Source organism: Erpetoichthys calabaricus, chromosome 8, assembly GCF_900747795.2.
Source record: "Erpetoichthys calabaricus chromosome 8, fErpCal1.3, whole genome shotgun sequence".
NCBI lineage: Eukaryota > Metazoa > Chordata > Cladistia > Polypteriformes > Polypteridae > Erpetoichthys > Erpetoichthys calabaricus.
This window is the reverse complement of record NC_041401.2, coordinates 65,489,554-65,513,962: the sequence shown is the minus strand read 5'-3', so window position 1 is coordinate 65,513,962 and position 24,409 is coordinate 65,489,554. Positions and strand designations below refer to the sequence as shown.

Genomic DNA, 24,409 nt, shown 5'->3' with positions numbered 1-24,409 from the left:
AAATCTTTTCCCAAACCTACATAGAGAAACCAAAATTCTTCGGTGGAAAGATTAAATCAAAGATTAAATTTGCCAGTGCAGACCATTGATTATAGGCTACGAAATAAACCTCATAAAGAAAAGTACACATTATCTACAGTTAAATATTATGGAGGTTCCATAATGTGTGGAGATGCTTTGCTGCTGTGGGAGTTCTTGAAAGTATTATGAGACTCATGAAATCAGAGGGTTTACCTGCCGATTTTAAAGCAGAATATGCTACCAATTGTCAGAAAACTATGTAGTGTCAAAGGATCATAGGTCCTCAAGCAGGTCAGTGATTCAAAAAAACATCCAAAGACAAAAAATAAGGATTTTAAAATGAAGAAACTGACTGGGCAAAACTGGGCAGCAATTAGTCCTGACCTCAATCCAATTTAAAACCTTTGGAAAGAGATAAAAACTGCTATTGGTAAAAAGGAATCTGGCAAACATTCAAGACCTAGAACAAATTACTAGCAGAAAGATGCAAAGCGCTTATAGATGGATATAAGAAATGTTTGGAGGTTGTCATCATTGCCAAAGGATTTGTAAAGAAGCAGCCTTTCTTAGTATCTGTAAGGCATCTGCTTCTCAATTTACAGATTCTGACATACTTGTTCTCTCGAGTATCTGGGCCTTCTGCTTCTTTTTCTATTCTGTTTAGATCCAGTTTGCCCTCTTCTCCAAAGAAAGACTGTAGTAAGATATGTTTTGTTTATATGAAATCTTCAGTTTCTTGGCAATCTGTCACTTAGAAAAACTTCATTGCCCAGAACAACAACAGACAGACATGTTTCTTGAGGGAGTAGTTTTGTTTTGGATATTTTTAAACCCAGAACTGAACTTTAGGAATACTAATACCTTGCAACCCAAGGAAAGACAGTAGGCCATATGCACACACTCTTCTGGATTCCGTGTCAGCCAGTTGCTTCCACTTTCGGTGTAACAATAAAATACTACCTATGGCTGTACTCACTTTTGTTGCCAGCAGTTTAGACATTAATGGCTGTGTGTTGAGTTATTTTGAGGGGACAGCAAATTTACACTGTTATACAAGCTGTACACTGACGACTTTACATTGTATCAAAGTGTCATATCTTCAGTGTTGTCCCAAGAAAAGATATAATAAAATATTTACAAAAATGTGAGGGGTGTACTCACTTTTGTGAGATACTATATGTTCACATATGGCTGCTTCTTTGCATGACAGAGCTTTAACCTGCTTTTAGTGATGGCACAGTGAACTGTGTGCACAGACAGTGACTTCTTTAAGTCTTCCTGAGCCCATGCACTGATCATGCTTGTTTTTAATGCAGTGTACTGAGGACCCGAAGATAAAGGGCATCCAGTATTGATTTTTGGCCTTGTCCTTTGCACACAGAGATGTATCCAGATTCTCGGGATCTTTTGATGATATTAAGTACTACAGATGATAAAATATTCAAAGTCTTCACAATTTTACGTTGAAGAACATTATTCTAAAATTGTTCCACAATTTGTAGGCACAATTGGTTAACCTCTGCCCATCTTTACTTCTGAGAGAGACTGCCTGTGTAAGATGCTTTTTTTTAAATACCCAAACATGTTACTGACCTGCTGCCAATTAACCTAATTAGTTGCAAAATGTTCCTCAAACTGTTTCTTTTTTTAGTACCACTTACTTTTCCAGCAGTTTGTTGCCGCCGCATCCCAACTTTTTTGAGATGCATTGCTGCCATCGAATTCAAATTGACCTTATTCTTTTCTTAAAATGGTAAATTTTCTCAGTTTAAACATTTGATAGGTTTTCTATGTGCTATTGTGAATAAAATATGGGTTTATGAGATTTGCACATCATTGGTTTATGTTTTTATTTACATTCTACACAGTGTCCCAATTTCTATGGAATTGGGGTTGTTATATGGACTTCTGCACAGTAAAACCAAATACATGAATTAAAATTAGCACATCATCCCACACGTTTAAATAGTTATTAATGACATTCTCCAAGGATGTGTGCACTTTATATCAAGGCAATTTATTTTTTATAATGTAAACTATAAGTCAGAAGAAAATTTTTATTTGATACAAAAATAAGTTTTATTTGATACTTCCCACTTAGATAGCTTTTTATACATGTCTGTAGTTACGACTATCAAAATAATGTACACACTCTGAGTTAGTCTGTGACCCAGCAGGGGTTATGCTTATTCAGATTCCACAGAATTTTACTATGTCTGGTCAGTGTAGAAAAGAAGAGCAATGTAATGCATTGGGAAAATAAAACTGGAGAATAATTATTACAAAGAAAGTTTAACCTTAACTATAAATTTTACAGTTATTAACATCTAATTATATATTTTTTTAAGCTTGACAATGCCTTTAGCAGGTACATACAGAGTTAAGTTATACCCAAAACTGCAGCTGGAATGCCGCTCCCTGTGGATTTACAGTGGCACTCACCAGTGCTTTCAGACCACACACACAGAGAAGTCCCCGTCAGAAAAACTGCTTACCAATCCAGAGAATTACAAGGTTGCAGAGCTGCTATGCTACTTTTTCTAACATACAGTGCACATTTAAGTACATATAAACATACAAACATTCTTCCCATCTGCTTTTTCACTTACACATGGTCTCAAGTTTGCACAAGGACCTGCTTATCTGTACATAGTTCAGGAGTATGCCAGGTAGAATGTCACTTACCTACAAGTGGCACAACCAAGATATAATGTCCACAACTCAGAAGGGTAGCTAGGCCAGAGAGGTGATCAATAAAACCATTAGTGTCTGGAACCAGGAAGACAGGAGTGATCTCAATCTCTAGCTGCCTACAGGTTTGCAACACCTCCTGCACACAACAAAAGAAAACAATACATCAGGAAGCATTTGCAAAATCAGAGTTCAATGATTAATCTTCAAAAATGAAACTAGGAAATGCTCATCGACTTTTTACAATTTCTGCGGAGGGACTTTTCTTTCAATTATATCTAATTCAGCTGTCTTGCTCCCGTTTACTTTCACTTACAGGTATCTTTTTCCTCTCTACATTCTGTAATTAAAGAAAACTTGATCTTGTTATCCTCAAATGCATGTCTGCAATTAGCTGATTAGTTCTGGAGATTAGTTATGTTGGAGGAGGATAGGTATGGATAATGTGTTTGTTTACCACTAAAGGCAAAAATATACACTTGCTAAAAACACCACAACCCTGGTGACCATGTTTGGGTTATTTCTGGAGCTATGTATTAGCCGACTAGGAGAATTAATCTGCCCAGCTAATTCCAACTCATGATAAGATTGAAGGTTTTGTGGGAGTTTTTAATGCCCCTTTATACTTGGTACATTTGCTTCACAGGGAAGGTCCACTAGGGAATGTATTATTTAAATTTCATTTGCAGTTGTGATGTGCAGGCCCTCGTATTGGCAATTGCATGCCTCCAAAATCGTGTGACAGTGTCAGTCATGTGTACATTGACTAAGCATGCATTAGGCAAGAGATCTCAAGCTCGATTGAGGAACAGTTGTGTGAACTGATTTGTTGCTACGTGTGAACTGATTTGTTGCTACCTGCACCTAATAGCCACAAATTCATGGCAAGAAATCACCCAGACCCTGGGCAAACATGAAAGTTTGTTAAATTAGTAATATAAACATCTGCAAAAACTATAAGTAGAGGCAAAGAAAATATTTTTGGGAAAACCCTAGGGATCCTGCAACCGTGCAGTATTGCATACTGAATGTTTGTACTATAAACAGACCAGGGTGTGCATCCTCTATGCGTGATTCAGCTCTTTGTGCCCAAGTACAAATGAGCCTTCAGACAGTTCAATAAGATGTTGAGGTACTAAAAAACAAGGAGAAAAAAATGGCAATCCATCAAAAGGTGAGAACATTCATTAAAATATGGAAATATTTCCAAAAAAACAAGTTTGGGGGAGATAAAAAAAAAGACATCAACAATGTAATAATAAAATGCAAATTTCTGGAGTCATTTTAACACAATGAGATAAAAATAGCTGGTAGAAGCATATCAACTAAAACTGCCAGGGGATGACTGACAAATCTCACAAAAGCAAATAAATACTAGACAAGGGTGAGTTTGAAGACATGGGATGATAAAACAAAGATGGGATGATAAAACAAAGGAAAAGTATCAATTCTTAGATTAAACATTATTTAACCTAACCAGATTCTAAATGATCAATTTTACTTATAAACAGTAGAATGAAAGTCTTGAATACTTCCTGAAAGGCATCCTAGGCATTTTTTTTGTACATTTTTGATTATAGAGAAAGTTTGTGCTATTTGAAGTAATGACTAAATTGTTGTAAATTCTTAGCTTGAAATTTCTATGTGTAGTTCTTAATTTTTCATTGAACGACAACCACTACAGTACCAATAACTTTGAAAACTGGGGTGTGCAACACCCCACCTGTGTAACGAAGGGTTAAAGATGATTATTATATTTTCATTTCATTGTTTTTTGTGTTTAAATTCTGAAGTCATCTTATTTCAGGTACCATAAATATATGCATATGATGTGCTTATAGTTTATGGGGTTGCTTTGGTAAGATTATGATTTTGCTGTCACTGTTACCATAAGCCACCAATTAGGATTGTGATTTAATTTCGAATCTGCCTTCATCATGCTATGCACACATAACAACTCCCAACATGCTGAATCTTTTAAATGAGGTCAGTGAGACATGTGTTTGATGACTTTGTATACCATAATTCAGGATAGGTTTCTCTGTTTGGAATTTTAGCACAGACAAAACGATCAACTTCATCAGCAGTTAATTTTTTTTAACCAATAAATGCATGTGAGGTAAACTCCATTTTTGAAATTCTCTGACTTAAACTTCAAAGCCTTACAATATCTAGACACTTCAGATCTCTATTCACCTTTTCGTTATTTCTCTTCCCTCCCCCCGACTTACCGCATCAATCAATACCCTGCTGTCAGTCTTCCGTGCTGTACTCCGCCCTCCCTCAATCGAATCTAACAGTCACTTGTTCTGGACTGATTATTACTTTCCTTATTTTCTGAATATGCACCTCGATTATTCTTTTTCTGTTATGCATTTTTTTCTCTCCAACGCTTTTGAGTCTCTTTTCTCCATGCTGCTCTTTCTTCTTCACTTAGTCATCGACATTTCATCTATAATGTATTGTCCTTATACGCTTTATATGCACTGAGAGCCCTGGATCTGTGTGTGCTCAAAGTCTTGACACGACTGAGTGTTTTGCTGCCCGTGGTCTTATTTGATATTGGGTCTAAGAAGGGCATGTCTTGCAAGAATCTCATGTTCTGCGTCATCGCAAGACGGTCCTGGGACAATCTCTTGGCACAAAGTCTCATGTTTAAGGTCCCCGTGAGACACTCCGTGGCCAATCTCTTTCGTCTCGCAGGTTTTTTAAGTGTCTTCCGTGATCTTCACATGAAGATCACGTCTTGTCTCCCTAGTCATTCTCTCCCAGGATTTTTTTTCTATAATAGAGAGATGTGATCATCAAACAAACACATAAAATATTAGCTTTACAGATTGGATTTAGACCACTTTCATATGTGGCAATAGATCTGTGACAGACACATGCAACTTAGTTGTGAGCTATGTTTCAAATCTTGGTTTGAAATGGTCTGGGAATTTATACTTTCTAATTGAACATCCAATAGGTCCTCTCCATGGGGAAACACGATGCAGTTCAAAATTACAACACTGGGTTTGTCTGTGTGCAGTACTGTGCAATGGTTACCTGCCAGTGCTGCAAAGTTGCTATGTATTTTCTGACAGAAATGGTGCACCTCAAACTTGTTTTTTCCTAAGAGAGTCATGCATGCTGACTCTGACAGAAATGGTGCACCTCAAACTTGTTTTTTCCTAAGAGAGTCATGCAGTGACAACTCAAGTCACGTTTATTGTAAAGTGTACAAATATATAGGTATGTGTGTGTGTGTATGTCTGCCTGTTATAAGATTTATAATTTGACTGTCAAGTACCTATATAATTTGTGGGTACAAACGATCCCGGAATCTACGGGTGCGAGTGCCAATGGTCCTGTACCGTTTGCAAGAAGGAAGAAGTGAGAAAAGTGACCATGCAAGGTAACTGAAGTCTTTAGATATAGTGTTTTCCTTTCCAACACAGCAAGTGTATATGTCCTCAATAGGTAGGAAGCAGTGTGCCGGTAATACTCTGTGCGGCCCTCACCACACTATATAGTGCTTGAGGTGAGCAGGTGCTGTATATCAGCATGTGATGCAGCCAGTGAGGATGGACTCCACTGTGCTCCTGTAGAAGTTAGTGAAAACAGATGAGAAATGCAAGCTGTTCTCTGATGTCTGAAGGAGTAGAGTTATGCTACTAAGCAATAGATATGCTTTTTTTGTTTTCTATTTCTCATCTTTGCATGAACTAACACATTTGTAGACATCCTACATCGAAACCAATGTTAGGTACAACAGACTGCATGGTGTTTTCCTTCATGTTGTATATTACGGTACATCTTTCAAGGTATTTTTTTATTCATTTTTTGCATGCAAAGCACATTAAGGACAGACATTTATATACTTTCATATTGGATATGGACTACTTGCAAAATAAATTGGAACAGTTGGATATGAGCCAAAAGTTGGAATTATGCTATTTTATCTGCAATATGAACATAACCTATGAAGCCTCTAGCAACATATAGGCACAAACATTGTCTGATATAGACTATTCCCTTGCATCATAATAAATAAGAGAATCATTTAAGTTTAGGAAATTGTCAGTAATTAATAAAAGGCTCGAAGAATAGTCTGCATCCATGGATGCAGTCCAGGACCTAATCTGAAAATTTCTGTTTAAAGATTAAACATCTAAAATCTGTCAGGAACAGAATCCTAAACGTGAACAATGTTGTCATGCACTGACTTATCTGGATCACACATTTTGGTAATATTCCACAATAAGAATGCTTTTGTGTAAAATATTTCTAAGAAAATGTTGGACTCACAATTACTGCTGATCCAATAACAACAGGTTTGGAGTAACACTACTGTAAATGGGACTGTTCAACAATAAATCAAGTATGATTTCCTTCACTAAAATGCTCACACCCTGACATATCTTGTTTAACTCTAAAAACCCTAGCCATTCTTATATAACTTAAAGGGAAAATGGTGCCTTATATTATTAAAAAACTTTATATGTGTCTAAATGAGAGGGAGGTCATTGGAATGGCGAGGATGCAGGGAGTAGAGTTGGCGAAGGTGGATGAGTTTAAATACTTGGGATCAACAGTACAGAGTAATGGGGATTGTGAAAGAGAGGTGAAAAAGAGTGCAGGCAGGGTGGAATGGGTAGAGAAGAGTGTCAGGAATAATTTGTGACAGACGGGTATCAGCAAGAGTGAAAGGGAAGGTCTACAGGACGGTAGCAAGACCAGCTATGTTATATGGGTTGGAGACGATGGCACTGACCAAAAAGCAGGAGACAGAGTTGGAGGTGGCAGAGTTAAAGATGCTAACGAGGATGGATAGGATTAGAAATGAGTACATTAGAGGTTCAGCTCAAGTTGGACAATTGGGAGACAAAGTCAGAGAGGCGAGATTGCATTGGTTTGGACATGTGCAGAGAAGAGATGTTGGGTATATTGGGAGAAGGATGCTAAGGATAGAGCTGCCAGGGAAGAGGAAAAGAGGAAGGCCTAAGTGAAGGTTTATGGATGTGGTGAGAGAGGACATGCAGGTGATGGGTGAAACAGAGCAAGATGCAGAGGACAGAAAGATATGGAAGAAGACGATCCACTGTGGCACCCCTAACGGGAGCAGCTGAAAGAAGAAGAGGAAGAAGAAAATAATTTTTCTTACAAAGAATGACACAAAGCTTTAGAATTTACGAGGAACTTATTAATGTTGTTTTAAAACAGCCTGTCAGGTTTTTGCTCTCTTATCATTTGAATTCTTAATATACATAATTAATTATCTCATCTCATGTATATGGCTCTCTGAAATAGGTTGGAGTAAGGCATTAAAGGTCGACTGCGGTTGTATTATTCATTATGGTGTGATTTAAGTTTAATAAAAATGCAAAAGAATACAATAATAAATGAAATTGCATACTCAAGGTGTTTGGGAGCTTACATTTTGGTCCAGATCCTCTTTTAGGTATGTTTTTTATAATCTTCAAAAATCAGAAAGTGAATGAGGAATGGGTAAGTGTACACTTCTTACATCTTGCCTGAAGAAGGGGCCTGAGTTGCCTCGAAAGCTTGCATATTGTAATCTTTTTAGTTAGCCAATAAAAGGTGTCATTTTGCTTGACTTTTTACTACATTCATAATGGCTAACACGGTACAACACCCTAGTACTAAAAACATCCTGAAAATGTGAACACTATAAAGGGATTCATGATTTGTAATAAATAAAATAAATAAACATACAACAGTAATAACTCCTTTGAAATAGCCAATAAAGTAAGGTCTAACACCAAACCCCTCTCTGTAACAATGCCAATTAAATACACAGACATAGAGAACACAGTGGTGTAATACAGAAAAGTAACAGAATAGCAGCATAAGGAACTAACAGTTGTTAACAATAGTATTACTCAATGTAGTTGTGTGTTTGTTTAGTCAAAAACACCTTCAAAGATTTTATATTTTTTCCTATGATGGCTGATCACTGCCAAAGCTATACATAAAAAAGGGATGTATATAAATCATCATGAAGATGTACATGTCAGGTTAATTAGCAATTCTAAATTGCAGTGGTGCAAGTATAGGGTGTATGTGTACCCTGTGTCCAAAGCCTTTATAACAGGCACTGCTATCTCATGACCCTGAAATAGATAAGTTGGTTAGAAAATGGAAGGATGCTTCATTTTTAATTAAATAACTTGATTAAATTAGTTTTGAATATACATGACACCACTCAAAATCAAGAAAGATGAAAACACATTCATCTCACCAGTCTGCTTTTGAGGTGTAAAATATTATTTTACTGCAATGAGAATGAGAAATGACTTCATATTAAATCAACCATTAGGTGCCATTGGGAAAACAGTTGAAGAGACTATAATTAATGTCTAATATATGTTTGTTCATAAATCTTTAACAGTATGGGAGAAGAAGTCTGCATGGAACCATTCTGGTAACTCCCTGGGCCTACAGGCATACATACTTGATACAAAATGCATGAACTACCCAAACATCAATCAATAGACACCTTCTTGTAATATAATGGAACTACAGAGCAGAATACTATATATTTTTTTCAATACATTTGATCTACAAGCTCTTTAAGTATGCATTATTTAATGTATTCTTGTAATATGAAAAGAAAATTTAATAGCATATCGTATTTCTGAAGTGAATACCCTGTTGCTACTTTCAATTTTTGAGTAATGACTGTTTTCAACTTACACAAAGCCTAACCAAAACACACCTATCCACACCCATCACTCCTTATTATTCTTATACTAAAATGTAAACGTTTTCTTATTTTCAAATACCAGATTGTACTAAAAGTTCTTAAGATATACAGAGCACTTCTATATTCCACAATATGTAACTGTAGGATTATAAGCACATTACTTTTTACACAAGTAAAGTCACATTATGATGTCAAGAATTCACATCTCTGTATTATAAAAAAAAAATCTTGGGGATACGAGACATGACTTTCTCAGAGAGGCACTTTCACGTCCCGCGAGACGGGACTTTGTGCCAAGAGATTTAACCACGCCCGGGGCCGGAAATAAAAGACAAAGAGTAGATGACAAAGTAGAATGTCGTAAAGAATTCAAAAACATTGGCGTGATACACATGCAGAGCAGGTTAGAGATAATGGAAGTACGACAATTAGAAAGTCTCCAAAAAATGATAGTAAACATCGCATTAGCACAAACAAACGGAAATTATTACTCGGTGAAATAACGGAACAGCGAAAAGAGATTGAGTATATTGTTCGGATTTAAACTTTAAGTCAGAGACTTGTAGATCGTCTAATTCGTGTTGCCATCAGGGAAAAAAAGTAGTGTTTCTTCACAATGAAGAGGCGTATTCTCAAGAATTAAAAGATTTGTTGTTTGGTGAAAGTGAAATCCACATACACTGTCACGCTTGGATCACAGAGTTGCACAGATACACAGGAGATTTTAGAGACAGAAACGTTATTCAAACACTTCAAACAAACATAAGTCTCTTTCAAGAGTGAATTGAGCTCCATGTGTAATTGGAGGGGACAGTTCTGTCTCTCAATTAAAAGAACAGAAAATCTTCCTCTTCATAGGGGTGTGCCTCGGGAGCGGGAGCCCTAACAGGAGCAGAGGATGTCTGGGGGAGAAGAGAGACAAGGCAGTGAGACAAAAGGACAGCTGCTGTACAGGCTTTTAAATGTTCGAAGTGATGCGCAAGATGCAGATCACGCGGCATGGCAGTACCAGCAGCAAGTCAGCAGCTGATCGAGCAAACAGTAGGTATAAAAAAAACAAAAAAAAAAAAACAACAAAAAAAAACTATTTGTTTCCCATTGTATCATTGTATAAGTCAAAGTCAACTTTATTGTCATCTCAACCATATACAAGTATACAGATAGACGAAATTGCAAAGCTCAGGGTCCACAGTGTAACAACATGACGTGCAAATAATAAATTAAAAATAGAATTAAAATTAAAATTTAAAATTAAAACACAAACAAGACAAGACATTGTGCAAAGACAAGACAAAGTAGCAGCAGCAATATTGACGTGTAGTTAGCAATATGAGCATTGATGCAATGTATGGTATTTACAATCTAGATATATAAATATAGTCAATAGATATGTAATATACTAAATAAATAAATAAATAATAGATATAGATAATACAGAAATTATCAGTATATGATAATAGTTGTTTAAGACATGTGTAAACAATGACAGGTCAGAATGTTTCACAGCAGAAGGATATCAAGAGTGTCAAAATCCTTAAAGGTCAGTATGCAGGAAAGTGGCTTGCATGTATAAAAATTCTGTTTTTAGAGGTGGTTGAGACCGTGTGGAAGATCCCAGGGGGCAGCATGGTGCTAAGGAGTCTAACAGCTTGGGGGTAAAAACTCTCCGGCAGCCTGGCAGATCTGGCTTTGATGCTGCAGTATCTTCTCTTGGATGGCAGAAGTGTGAAAAGTCCATGTGAAGGGTGTAAGGGGTCCTGCACAATGCTGTAGGCCTTGCGGACACTGTGTTTGTAAAATATGTCCTGTAGTGAAGGGAAAGGCACCCCAATAATGTTCTTTGCTGTCTTCACTATCCTTTGCAGGCACTTGTGGTCAGAAATGTTGCAATTGCCATACCAGACAGTGATGCATCTGGTCATAACACTCTCAATGGTGCCTCTGTAGAACATGGTGAGGATAGAAGGGGAAGACTTGCTCGCTTCAGCCGCCTCAGGAAGTGTAGTCTCTGCTGGGCTTTCTTGATTAGTGATGAGGTGTTATGTGTCCATGTAAGTTCCTCAGTTATGTGCACACCGAGGAACTTGGTACTCCTAACAGTCTCCACATCTAAACCATTGATGCTGAGTGGGATGTGGGCAGGATGTGATTTTCTAAAGTCCACGATTACCTCTTTTGTCTTGTCAACATTGAGAGATAGATTGTTGTCTTTACACCATGCAGACAGCCGCTCCACCTCATCTCTGTATGTTGTTTCATCATCCTTGCTTATCAGTCCCAGCACCGTCGTATCATCCCCAAACTTGATGATGTGGTTGGTGTTGTGCGTGGCTGTGCAGTCGTGAGTCAGCACCGACACTTTGATTTTTATGCAATCTCTCTAAATGACAATAAAATACTTCTAATGGTAATAATGCTCTGTCTCATTTGTTAATTGCCGTTTTATTACCATTATCACTAGAATATTGTCCACGTAGTATTTAAGAGGGTATAGTAACACATTCTGTTCAAACTCTGCTTTATGACAGACAGAGGGCTTTTAAGTAATCAACAGCAGTTGGGACACCTGTGCAAATTGTTTGCTTCAACTTGCAAGGCTTAATTTACTTTAATCGCTGCAGAACATCTGTAAGTTGTAACCTATTAGTTGTTCTCTAAAGAAGGCACATTTGTAACATTCTGCAATTTTTTTTTTTTGGTGAACCTAAACTTTACATTTAAACCTCTGGCAGTTTACTGCTTACCTTTTTACTATTTTAGGACATTAATTACATTTCAACTAATTAAATTTGAAGAAAAACTGGAAAAACTGAGGTGTTCTAAAACTTTTGACCAGTTGTATATATTTAAAATTGAAGCCAGGAAGCAGTTTTCACACAGAGTTGTGAGAATCTGGAATAAAATACTGAGCGAGGTAGTTGAATCAGAAACATCGATGACTTTTAAAAAGTACCCAGATGAGATACTGGAACCATTAAGCCATTATGGAAATATCTGGAATGGCAGAATAAGAGTACTAGGAAGCTACACAAATAATGTGCTTCACTAGCAGCAAGAATTTACTTCTAATTAATAAATGTTGGTTGTAGTGAAAATGGAAGCCCTCCAGATACTGAACATCAGACTTGCATTGGCTAGTCATCTTTTAGCTCAATCTGTGTTTCAATATTGCTTGGTTGCTTGTTAAGGGGAAAATAAACAATTTAGGGTTGTGCGAAGAAACACAAAAAAACACGTTAATTATACCTAATTGGTTACAAATAAAGAAACTGGCTAGAATGAAAACATGCAGCCCATGTGGCCCTCCAGGATCTGAGTTTGTAGATACAGCTACATTTGTAAAATGAAATGAAGACAGCCATGTTCATTCCCTGTTTTGAGATTCCCAAAATTTCTAGTATTAACTAACACAGTTAAGTAATTTAGTCATATTAAATCTCCAAGACTAGAATGAGCATTTCATAATCAGATAAACACATCCCAGATTGTACATACCAATCAAATCAAATTCTGCTCTGTGTGATTTTTTATGTAGTGCTTTTATTTTGAAAGAAAATACTTTTTGGGCAAGGCAGGTTGCCAGAAATGAAGAATCATCTTCCTGGCTTTTGATGATTTGTTTTTCAACTGGATTTCAGCTCTTGAAACTGGTATCTCATCATGACTCAAAAAAATTCTGAATTTTCTTAAAATAACATTTTGTGGGGGGAGGGAAAAGACAGGACAGGGGGAATTTATCATGAAGACTGAATACTGTTTGTAAGTCTTTCAAACAAACGTTTGTGCTAGGTCTGAGAGGACACACATGTTCATCACACCCTGGCAATCACATAAGGGGCTCTCTGCTCATAGGGTTATGTGCATTTGAATTTCTGCCAGCTGGATCTGTGAGAAACAACCATGCTTTTGCCAGCAGCTGCCTTCACCCTTAACCACATTAAGTTCTGACATTAGCTTTTTTGCCATCCCACAACTACAACACTGGGGCAAGCAAGCTCAGGGATAAAACACAGTTAAAGAATATTACAGGAAGTTGAGACAAAATATATCCCAAGAACTGTATTATAAAGAAAAACAAAAAAATCAAGCAAAAAAAAAAAATCTCAGACAAAGCAGTACTGGAGTATGATGTTCTGGTGCTTCTTTCTATGCACAGCTGCTTTGGAACTCTTGTTTTCAGTTTATATAATGGTATCAACAAATTTGCCAAATACATTTTATGATCTGCTTTAACCCTATATAAAGTCAACCATTTTTTGACTAGAATTTCATGTCATGTTTAATGAACTCATTGTACACTAATATCCTTAAAAATGTCATCTTTCCATTTTAATACATCTTTTACAGTTAATTTTTTCCCCATTTTAAGCAAATTTTCAGAACACACTTATTACCACTCCTCTCTACTTTATCAGTATATGTCAACAGGCTGACATGCAAAATGTTAGGCTTCCAAGTATACATTAGCCAGGCTAGCTATATTAAGCATTGAACAATATAAAAAGTACAGTATACTGTACATCTCACTTACAAAACAGTAAAGTAATTCACCTAATGAAGTAACAGGAGATTAACCTATTTTGTTGTACCTTTAACTTCATAAACAAGTAGCTATGCTGAGAAAAGAGATTGTGTATTCTTTCCACAATTATATTATACCTATGACAAAGTATATGTCAGAAGCTATATTTGAACATAGTTGACTAAATGATCTGCAGGCTAATATAAAATCATTCAGGAACTGGCTTTAAATCAGACAATGATAAGTGATCTTTTTTTCTTTTCTTTTTTTTAAACTTCCATAGAATCTCAGCCAATTCCCTTCCAATTACAGCACAGTTAGCACACAGAAAACAACCGCCGCCCTCTAACCCTACATCCGGGCTAAAGGGAGTGATCTCAATGAGCACGTTCCCTGTCTGGAGAGCAGTAAGCCAGCAGGTGTGAGCTCCCATTGTTCCCAGTCTGGAGAAAGCAGCATGAATGGATATTGGGCAGCTATATTTAGAAAGTTGCATGCCCTCTTAGCTGAGCCACTAGGGAACATAGGAAGAGGTTGGACAATTTAGAAAAACAGAAGAAAAGCAAAACAAATGGGAGGGGGCCAAGTAGTTTGACACCAGACAAATACATGAGGGGTAGGAATCTACTGTGCAGAAAAGGAAATCTGCAATGTGTACAATTTTTCACTTTACAATAATATAAAAAGTGTAAGGTCCAGGAACAAGATTCCAAGGCATATTTTAAAAGGGTGGCACAGTGGCAGAGTGATTACCACTGCTCAGCCATGCTTCAGAGCCTTTATTAGGAATCCTATGCCAGAAACTGTATATGGGGAGTTTGTATGTTTCACCATTTATAGCATGGGTTTTCTTCCCACATCCCAAAATCCTGAATACTGTGTTATATGGCAATTCTATAGTAAGATGAGTTACTGAATGTATATGTGAGGAGAAATTCACACTGCAATAGACCTGGGGTCCTGTCCACATTTGGATAATTTCATTGTGCTTAATACTTCTGATATACAGTAGGTGCTTACTCCCTTGACCATGAACCAGATAAGCAGGGTAAAAAGACGAGAAATGATGCATACACTTAAATCAGCACTGGGCCTGGTAAAATAACTGTAGTCAATCTTAATATGCTCATATGGACACTCAATGCAATGTGGTGTGGAGGCTAATACTTTGGACTTCAAACCCGAGGTTTTGTGTTGAAACCCCCCAATACTGACAATGTGTGACCATGAGCAAGTCACTTCACCTGCCTGTGCTCTAACAGGAAAGACAAAAGAAATGTAGCCAACTGTATCTCAGGTGTTTTAGGTCATCTTGGATAAAGGTACCAGCCAAATAAGCAAATGTTTTATAACACAGGTGATATTAAATTTACATTAGAATGATGTAAAGAGCTGTAATCTTGCTCCAACCAGTTATGAATGATAGTAAGTCAAATACTACTGAGGAAATACTGACTCAAATGAATGTCTAAATAATGCCAACCAGTTGCTTGGAGTATAATATGCCTTATGTGTGCAGAAAGGATAAAAAAAAAATGAATTTAGACAAGTGAGTAATAATTTCAAGCATACTAAAAAGGAGGAACATAAAGTTCAAATGGTTGTATTTTCACATTAATACAAAATGTTAAGTGCATAAAAACATGGATGTCCATCTTAAGTACAACTTACACTGAAGAAAAAAGCCACATTGAATTCACGTCAATAAGCACAAAAGGCAAATTTATACAACATATAGAAAGACTATCTCTGATCAGAAAAATTAAATTACACACATTGTTGATTGGAAAGGTAGAAAATACCTTTGAAAATGTTTGTATCTAAAAGTTAGCTAATTTTGCACATTTTCCCAGAATTGTACACAGAAGCCAAAATTAGACTTGTGAATACAAGAAAGAACGAGACTAGACTTGTGTTTTGTCTACATGTGCATGTCGTCTTTTAAACAAAAGAAAGACCAGGATCTGTCTACTGTATTTAGATGCAAGGCCTAAAAAGCGTTGTCTGTTGAATAGGGGAGATGAACATGGGTAAGCCGTGATAGTTTAGCGGCAGCAGAGAAGCAAACAGTGCATCACAGTGATACTGCAGAACTGATGAAAAGAAAGCAATAGAAAAGGATAATATGCTCAAAGGAATTAATACTACAAATCCTCCTCTCCCTACATATTTCTAGAATCTTAATTTCCAGAAACCAGCTCAGCCTTGAACCCACCCCACAACTCCCTGCTGAAACATACAGTACTGTGCAATAGTTTTAGGCAGGTGTGGAAAAAATGCTGTAAACAAAGAATGCTTTCAGAAATATAAATAATGATTGTTTTTTGTTATCAATTTACAAAATGCAAAGTGAGCGAACAAAATAAAAATCTAAATCAAATCAATATTTGGTGTTACTACCTTTTGCCTTCAAACCAGCATCAATTCTTATAGGTACACTTGCACAAAGTCAGGGATTTTGTAGGATTATAGTCAGGTGGATCAACCAATTATACCACACAGGTGCTAATGATCATCAATGTCACACGTAGGTTGAAACACAGTCATTAATAATAATAATAATTCATTACATTTATATAGCGCTTTTCTCAGTACTCAAAGCGCTATCCACACAGGGAGGAACTGGGAAGCGAACCCACAATCTTCCACAGTCTCCTTACTGCAAAGCCGCAGCACTACCACTGCGCCACCTGTGTGGAACTGAAACAGAAACAGCTGTGTAGGAGGCTTAAAACTGGGTGAGGAACAGCCAAACTCTGCTACCAAGGTGAGGTTGTGGAAGACAGTTTCATGTCATGGCAAGATTGAGCACAGCAACAAGACACAAGGTAGACACAGGACACTGCATCAGTAAGGTCTCTCCCAGACAAAGATTTCAAAGCAGACTGGGGTTTCAAGATGTGCTGTTCAAGCTCTTTTGAAGAAGCACACAGAAACGGGCAACGGTGAAGATCATAGATGCAAGTCGGCCAAGAAAACTTATTGCAGCAGATGAAAGACACATCAAGCTTATTACCCTTCGAAATCGGAAGATGTCCAGCAGTGCCATCAGCTCAGAACTGGCAGAAACCAGTGGGACCCAGGTACACCCATCTACTGTCCAGAGAAGTCTGGCCAGAAGTGGATTTCATGGAAGAGTTGCAGCCAAAAAGCCATACCTCCGACGTGGAAACAAGGCCAAGCGACTCAAGTATGCACGAAAACATTGGAACTGGGGTGCAGAAAAATGTCAGCAGGTGCTCTGGACTGATGAGTCAAAATTTGAAATATTTGGCTGTAGCAGAAGGCAGTTTGTTCGTCGAAGGGCTGGAGAGCGGTACAATAATGAGTGTCTGCAGGCAACAGTGAAGCATGGTGGAGGTTCCTTGAACGTTTGGGGCTGCATTTCTGCAAATGGAGTTGGAGATTTGGTCAGGATTAATGGTGTTCTCAATGCTGAGAAATACAGGCAGATACTTTTCCATCATGCAATACCATCAGGGAGGTGTATGATTGGCCCCAAATTTATTCTGCAGCAGGACAACGACCCCAAACATACAGCCAAAGTCATTAAGAACTATCTTCAGCATAAAGAAGAACAAGAAGTCCTGCAAGTGATGGTATGGCCCCCATAGAGCCCTGATCTCAGCATCATTGAGTGTGTCTGGTATGAAGAGACAGAAGGATGTGAGGAAGCCTAAATCCACAGAAGATCTGTGGTTGGTTCTCCAAGATGTTTGGAATAACCTACCAGCTGAGTTCCTTCAAAAACTGTGTGCAAGTATACCTAGAAGAACTGATGCTGTTTTGAAGGCAAAGGGTGGTCACACGAAATATTGGTTTGATTTAGATTTCTCTTTTGTTCATTCACTGCATTTTGTTGATTGATGAAAATAAATGATTAACACTTCCATTTTTGAAAGCATTCTTTGTTTACAGCATTTTTTCACACCTGCCTAAAACTTTTGCACAGTACTGTATATACAGTGCATCCGGAAAGTATTCACAGCACATCACTTTTTCCAGATTTTGTTATGTTACAGCCTTATTCCAAAATGGATTAAATTCATTTTTTTCCTCAGAATTCTACACACAACACCCCATAATGACAATGTGAAAAAAGTTTACTTGAGAGTTTTGCAAATTTATTAAAAATAAAAAAATTGAGAAAGCACATGTACATAAGTATTCACAGCCTTTGCCATGAAGCTCAAAATTGAGCTCAGGTGCATCCTGTTTCCCCTGATCATCCTTGAGATGTTTCTGCAGCTTAATCGGAATCCACCTGTGGTAAATTCAGTTGATTGGACATGATTTTGAAAGGCACACACTTTTCTATATAAGGTCCCACAGTTCACAGTTCATGTCAGAGCACAAACTAAGCATGAAGTCAAAGGAATTGTCTGTAGACCTCCGAGACAGGATTGTCTCAAGGCACAAATCTGGGGAAGGTTACAGAAAAATTTCTGCTTCTTTGAAGGTCCCAATGAGCACAGTGGCTTCCATCATCTGTAAGTGGAAGAAGTTTGAAACCAGCAGGACTCTTCCTAGAGCTGGCCGGCCATCTACACTGATCGATCGGGTTGAGGAGGGCCTTAGTCAGGGAGGTGACCAAGAACCCGATGGTCACTCTGTCAGAGCTCCAGAGGTCCTCTGTGGAGAGAGGAGAACCTTCCAGAAGGACTACCATCTCTGCAGCAATCCACCAATCAGGCCTGTATGGTAGAATGGCCAGACGGAAGCCACTCCTTAGTAAAAGGCACATGGCAGCCCGCCTGGAGTTTGCCAAAAGGCACCTGAAGGACTCTCAGACCATGAGAAAGAAAATTCTCTGATCTGATGAGACAAAGATTGAACTCTTTGGTGTGAATGCCAGGCATCACGTTTGGAGGAAACCAGGCACCGCTCATCACCAGGCCAATACCATCCCTACAGTGAAGCATGGTGGTGGCAGTATCATGCTGTGGGGATGTTTTTCAGCGGCAGGAACTGGGAGACTAGTCAGGATAAAGGGAAAGATGACTGCAGCAATGTACAGAGACATCCTGGATGAAAACCTGCTCCAGAGCGCTCTTGACCTCAGACTGGGGCGATGGTTCATCTTTCAGCAGGACAACGGCTCTAAGCACACAGCCAAGATATCAAAGGAGTGGCTTCAGGACAACTCTGTGAATGTCCTTGAGTGGCCCAGCCAGAGCCCAGGCTTGAATCCGATTGAACATCTCTGAAGAGATCTTAAAATGGCTGTGCACCGATGCTTCCCATCCAACCTGATGGAGTTTGAGAGGTGCTGTAAAGAGGAATGGGCGAAACTGGCCAAGGATAGGTGTGCCAAGCTTGTGGCATCATATTCAAAAAGACTTGAGGCTGTAATTGCTGCCAAAGGTGCATCGACAAAGTATTGAGCAAAGGCTGTGAATACTTATGTACATGTGATTTCTCAGTTTTTTTATTTTTAATAAATTTGCAAAAACCTCAAGTAAACTTTTTTCACGTTGTCATTATGGGGTGTTGTGTGTAGAATTCTGAGGGAAAAAATGAATTTAATCCATTCTGGAATCAGGCTGTAACATAACAAAATGTGGAAAAAGTGATGCGCTGTGAATACTTTCCGGATGCACTGTACAGTTGACACTTGCTTCCTACTAAATATAAGCCTTGATCTCTTTTCTTAGCAAAAAATATAGTATTAATCATACAGAACAATACCCTCATCAACCAATTAATCAATGCTGACAACTTGACATCACAATCAAAACAGCATATTTCATTGCTATATACTGTATGAATCTGCAGACACTGAATTTGTGTCATTTTTTCGGCTTTTAAAGAGAAATTAATGGTCATTAGTATAACCCTTAAGTAAAATCACACATCATATATTTGAATGGTATTGAAGAATGTAATGCTGTCTCAACAACAGCCCAAGTAATATTCTAATTCAGGGTTTGCATGCAGGCATAAGAAAAAAAGTCTGATCGCTCACTCAAGAAACCTTGAAAACAGCAAAACAAAGGCTGTTCAACAGGAGTTCTGAAATAAAGGATTCATGTAAAATGGACAAGTATGATTTCATAGAGAAAGCTTTATTGATGGGATCAATGTTACACTTTTAATAAAATTTTTAAACCCCATTTTTGTTACACTGGAGGGATTGTCATCTCTGTCACAAATTAAAATGCAAGCCCTGCATTGTATTTTGATATTTATGAATGCCAATTATTGTTGATTTAAATTATACTTAAGCTTACGACTTGATGGATATACAGTACCAGTATTTTCAAGCTGTTGCTACTGTTAGTATTTGTATACAGTACAGCATTTAATATTATATTAGAGACAAAGGTACAGTATTGTTCACTTCAATAAATGGGGGCACTTTGATTAAAAGCTATTGAATTGGATTTCTGTTTTTGCTGTGGTATCAAAAGGTACCGAGTATCATAAGACTCCCCTGGTATTTTTATCAAATACAAAAATTCTAGCATCATGAAATCCCTACCCCCTGTGTACAAAGGTTTTCCCCCACATGGCAAAGGAACTATAACTGACAAATCTAAGTAGGTGTGTTGTAAGCATGTGCGTAAATAAGTGTGCCCTATAATGAACTTGCACCCAGACCTGTGTTGTACTTAATGTCTCCAGGATAGGCTCAAGCTCTTGGTGATCTGGAAAAAGAGTGCTCAGAAAATACATGGATTGAAACCTTTTGCACTCAAGTTTGAAGTAAACTGCTCAGTAAAAAAACTATAGAAAATACTCAATTTTATTCTGAAATAATTAAATAAAGAAGACCAATTAACTTAGTGGTTCATTTTTAAAAGAGGTTTTCTGGACTTGATCTAATTAATAATTAGTATTATCAGGGGCCACATGTATCCAGCCAAACTATTATTATTTCTGATTTTTTATAAACGATAAAAAATATGTTTTGATCTTGAATTTCATGTGTAGAAGAATGTAGAAAAATAATATAAATAACATTTTAATTAACAAGGTCAAAGGGATATGGGAGTTCTACATACAATATATATAATAGGATTCCAGTTCTAAGAAGAGGGGAATACATAGTATCAGGAATGTTCTGAGTTAGAAATGGATGACTCTTTCATACAATGAGTATTACCATAGGACTCATTTTATTATGTAGCTTGACTTGAATGTTATTTAGACCTATGTAAATACACTTTGACAAGAACATATATGGGTGTTAGGGGATTAAAGGACGATATTGATTTTATATTTAAATAAGATGAGGATCCACACATTTCATCCGAAGATACAGATGGTTGCAGGGAAGAGTATTAAGAGACATAAAAAGGGTTAGTTTTATGATGGTCATACTCCAAAAGAATGCAAACACATTCTTCTCAGAAAAAATGAGAAATGCTAGGAAAATTTGCTTAAAAATAAGTTATGCATGATACTTATGTATACTTATGAAAATGTCTTTAGTCACATGTAGAGCTTGGCAATATAGACATAAATTGATATTGAAAATATTTTAACCTAAAATGCCATAGTTGATATTTCTCAATATTTTCTAAAAACACCTTAAAGATTGACGATTAGCACCATACAGACATGTAGAAAGTTGTTCAAAACCTAGCATATTTTCCCACAATAATAATTTAAAATAGTAGTAAAGAAAACAACTTTTTTTTAAAATAAAATTTAACATTTCATGAATAGCTGTGGATCACAGGTATCATTTCTCCTCTAGTTATATTTGAGTTTCTATTGTAAGTATTAAGTTCACCTTGTCTGCTTTGAATTTCTCCGTTTGACTGTTTTCTATAAGGAAAGACAAATCTCTTCACTCATTACTGCACTAATCACAGATTACAATACATGTACAGGACATATATATATATATATATATATATATATATATATATATATATATCTATTATAAAAAAGATCCTGTGGGAGGGAATGACTAGGAGACAATATGTGATCTTCACGTTAAGATCACGGAAGACAAATAAAAGACCCGCAAGACAAAAGAGAATGGCCACGGAGCGTCTCACGGGGATATAGAACATGAGATTCTTGCAAGACGCACCCTACTTACAAGAAATATCTGGGCACAGCCAGCACAAAAATCAGTAGTGTAAAGGCACACAGCACACACAGATCCAGGGGTCTCAGTGCATATAAAGCGTATAAAGGACAATATGCTGTAAATGAAATGTCGACGACTAAAAGATCGTATTAGCGCAAACAAAAGGAAATTAATCATCAGGACCAGGTGTAATTGAAAAAACAGCAGGACAAAGCGAGGTCAGAAATAAAAGGCAAAGAGCAGAAAACAAAGTCTTTTTGCCTTCACATCATTCAATGCACAAAACGTAGATTTACACAATAATGGACCATACGCTATGAGAATCTGTGGTCCCGCAACAGTTAAAGCAATGACTAGTTTAATTTCAAAGAAAACACAATTTGGTCAGGTGTATATTTATGATCACGGAGAAGCAATCACAACGCGAGCAGCAGAGACATGAAGTGGCAAACAGGACAGCGGCTGTACAGGCTTTAAAATGATCAACGGGCAGCGCAACAGCAGCTGCCCCTCCCTGCACAACGCGAGCAGCGTTATACGTCCTACAAGAAAGAGATTTAACCACGCCCGGGGCCAGAAATAAAGGACAATTATTGTTTTTACAATGTCACACAAGACAAGGCAGTGAGCCATCATTTAAAACAAGTCCACAGACATCTAACCTAGCAGTTGTTAGATTGCTTTTGGCAGACATGCATCATGTGCTCCCAGCTCTTAAAACAACGACATGCGACAAGCAGAACAGGCAGCTTGCAAGCAGCAGAAAGACAGCAGATGATCTGACGGCATATCCTTAGCGTGCGTTCAGCCGCCCCCTTCTTTACAACGCGAGCAGCGTTATATGTCTTGCGAGAAACAGATGTAACCACACACGGTGCCGGAAATAAAGGAGTATTGTTTTTACAAACGTTTTTAAAAAAAAAAGAAAAGTGATAGGTATAGGAATATCATTACATTTCCTGCAGTGATAGTCTGAAATCCTTGTGTTTACTTTATTTAGTGAATGAAGAATGCGTCTACTGATTTAAAATTTTCTGTTATAGTAAAATTTCAATCTGTAGTCATACGTGAGAAAGCCTGCTTAAGAACATACTGAAACACAGTACTGGCAGCTTTCCAATAGTGAAGTTTTAACCCAGATGTATACTTTGTATTTAAGAAAAAAAGGATAGCTATAAAATGATAGCTATAAATTGTAATCAAGCTTTTCCTAACCTGTCAGGTCAGCCAGTTTTGGCAGCCTTCATAAAGCCCAGTGAATAAGACAGTACAATTAGATTTTTTTCATCTTAAAAAAAGTGGGTTGAAGACACAAAATGACACTTCAAAATGTAGCGGGGAAAGAATGGCCAGTGGTGCCAAGCTCACCCCACATCTTACTGAAACAAGGAGACAGTCCAGGTGTGAGAGCTATGATACTGTTACAAGCATCAGCCTCACCAGAGACTTTCAATTTATTACATTAAGTATAGCAAAGCAGGGACCTCTCAAATCACATACTACTCTGTCATCTCCATTTAAGATTCAAGATTTTTATTCAGGTACAATGAAATGAAAAGCTGGTCTACTCCCAGACTGTACAAAACAAAAACAAGCACACAACAGAACAAATAATAAAATAAGAAAAGGATAAAAAAATTAATTAATAAGATTAACTCAATTAATTTAAGATAAACTAGGTTAAAATTAAGCTAAATTCTGAAATCTGTAACAGTAAAAACTTTGAAAAGTATAAAGTGGCTATGCAGTAAGTTAAAGTGAGTTTTAGGTTTGAATGTTTGTTGGCATGTCAGAGAGTTCAGGATTCTAATGGCTTCAGGATAAAAGCTCCTCTTAAATCTTTCAGTTTGCCATTAGGCTGAACAGTCTTGCTGGGGTGGGTAGAGTCCATGATTATTTTAATTGCCCTGGTCCTACTGCACTTGGTGTAGATGTCTTGCGGGGAGGGCAGTGCTGACCTTAAGATGCACTCTGCTTAACGTACCACTCTCTGCAGGGCTTTGCGATCTTGGACTGAGCATTTCTCAAACCATGATGTGCAGCTAGTTAGACTGAACTTTACCAGCACAATCTACAGTATTTTGGGGCAGGTTTTAACTTATTTTGAAAGAAACACTGAGAATTATCACAATATTTGGAACTTGTGTATTATGCGGCATGTATTGAATCTGCTGTCTCTCTGTCCACACTGCAGTATTACTGCCTCTGACAGTATGGACCAGGGGTGGCCAACTTTGACCCTGGAGAGCTGCAGGTTTTTGTTCCAAGTCAGTTGCATAATTAGAAACCTATCCTCACCAATAACAGATCTTATTTAATTTCATGGCTTGTTAGCATTTTAACTCTACCATGTCAGTTCATTCTTAAATCATAGATTGTTTTTTTCCTTTCTAACAATACATGTATCATCCAAGTGATTTGA

General features: G+C 37.4%; 1 protein-coding gene across 1 annotated transcript in view; it reads right to left on the bottom strand.

Moving 5' to 3' along the window:
• smg6 (SMG6 nonsense mediated mRNA decay factor) overlaps positions 1-24,409 on the bottom strand; it is a 539,535-nt gene that overhangs the window by 27,817 nt on the left and 487,309 nt on the right. Inside the window, exon 16 of the mRNA XM_028806651.2 lies at positions 2,707-2,851. Coding sequence (XP_028662484.1) covers positions 2,707-2,851 — 145 coding nt within the window. The remainder of the gene's footprint in view (positions 1-2,706; positions 2,852-24,409) is intronic.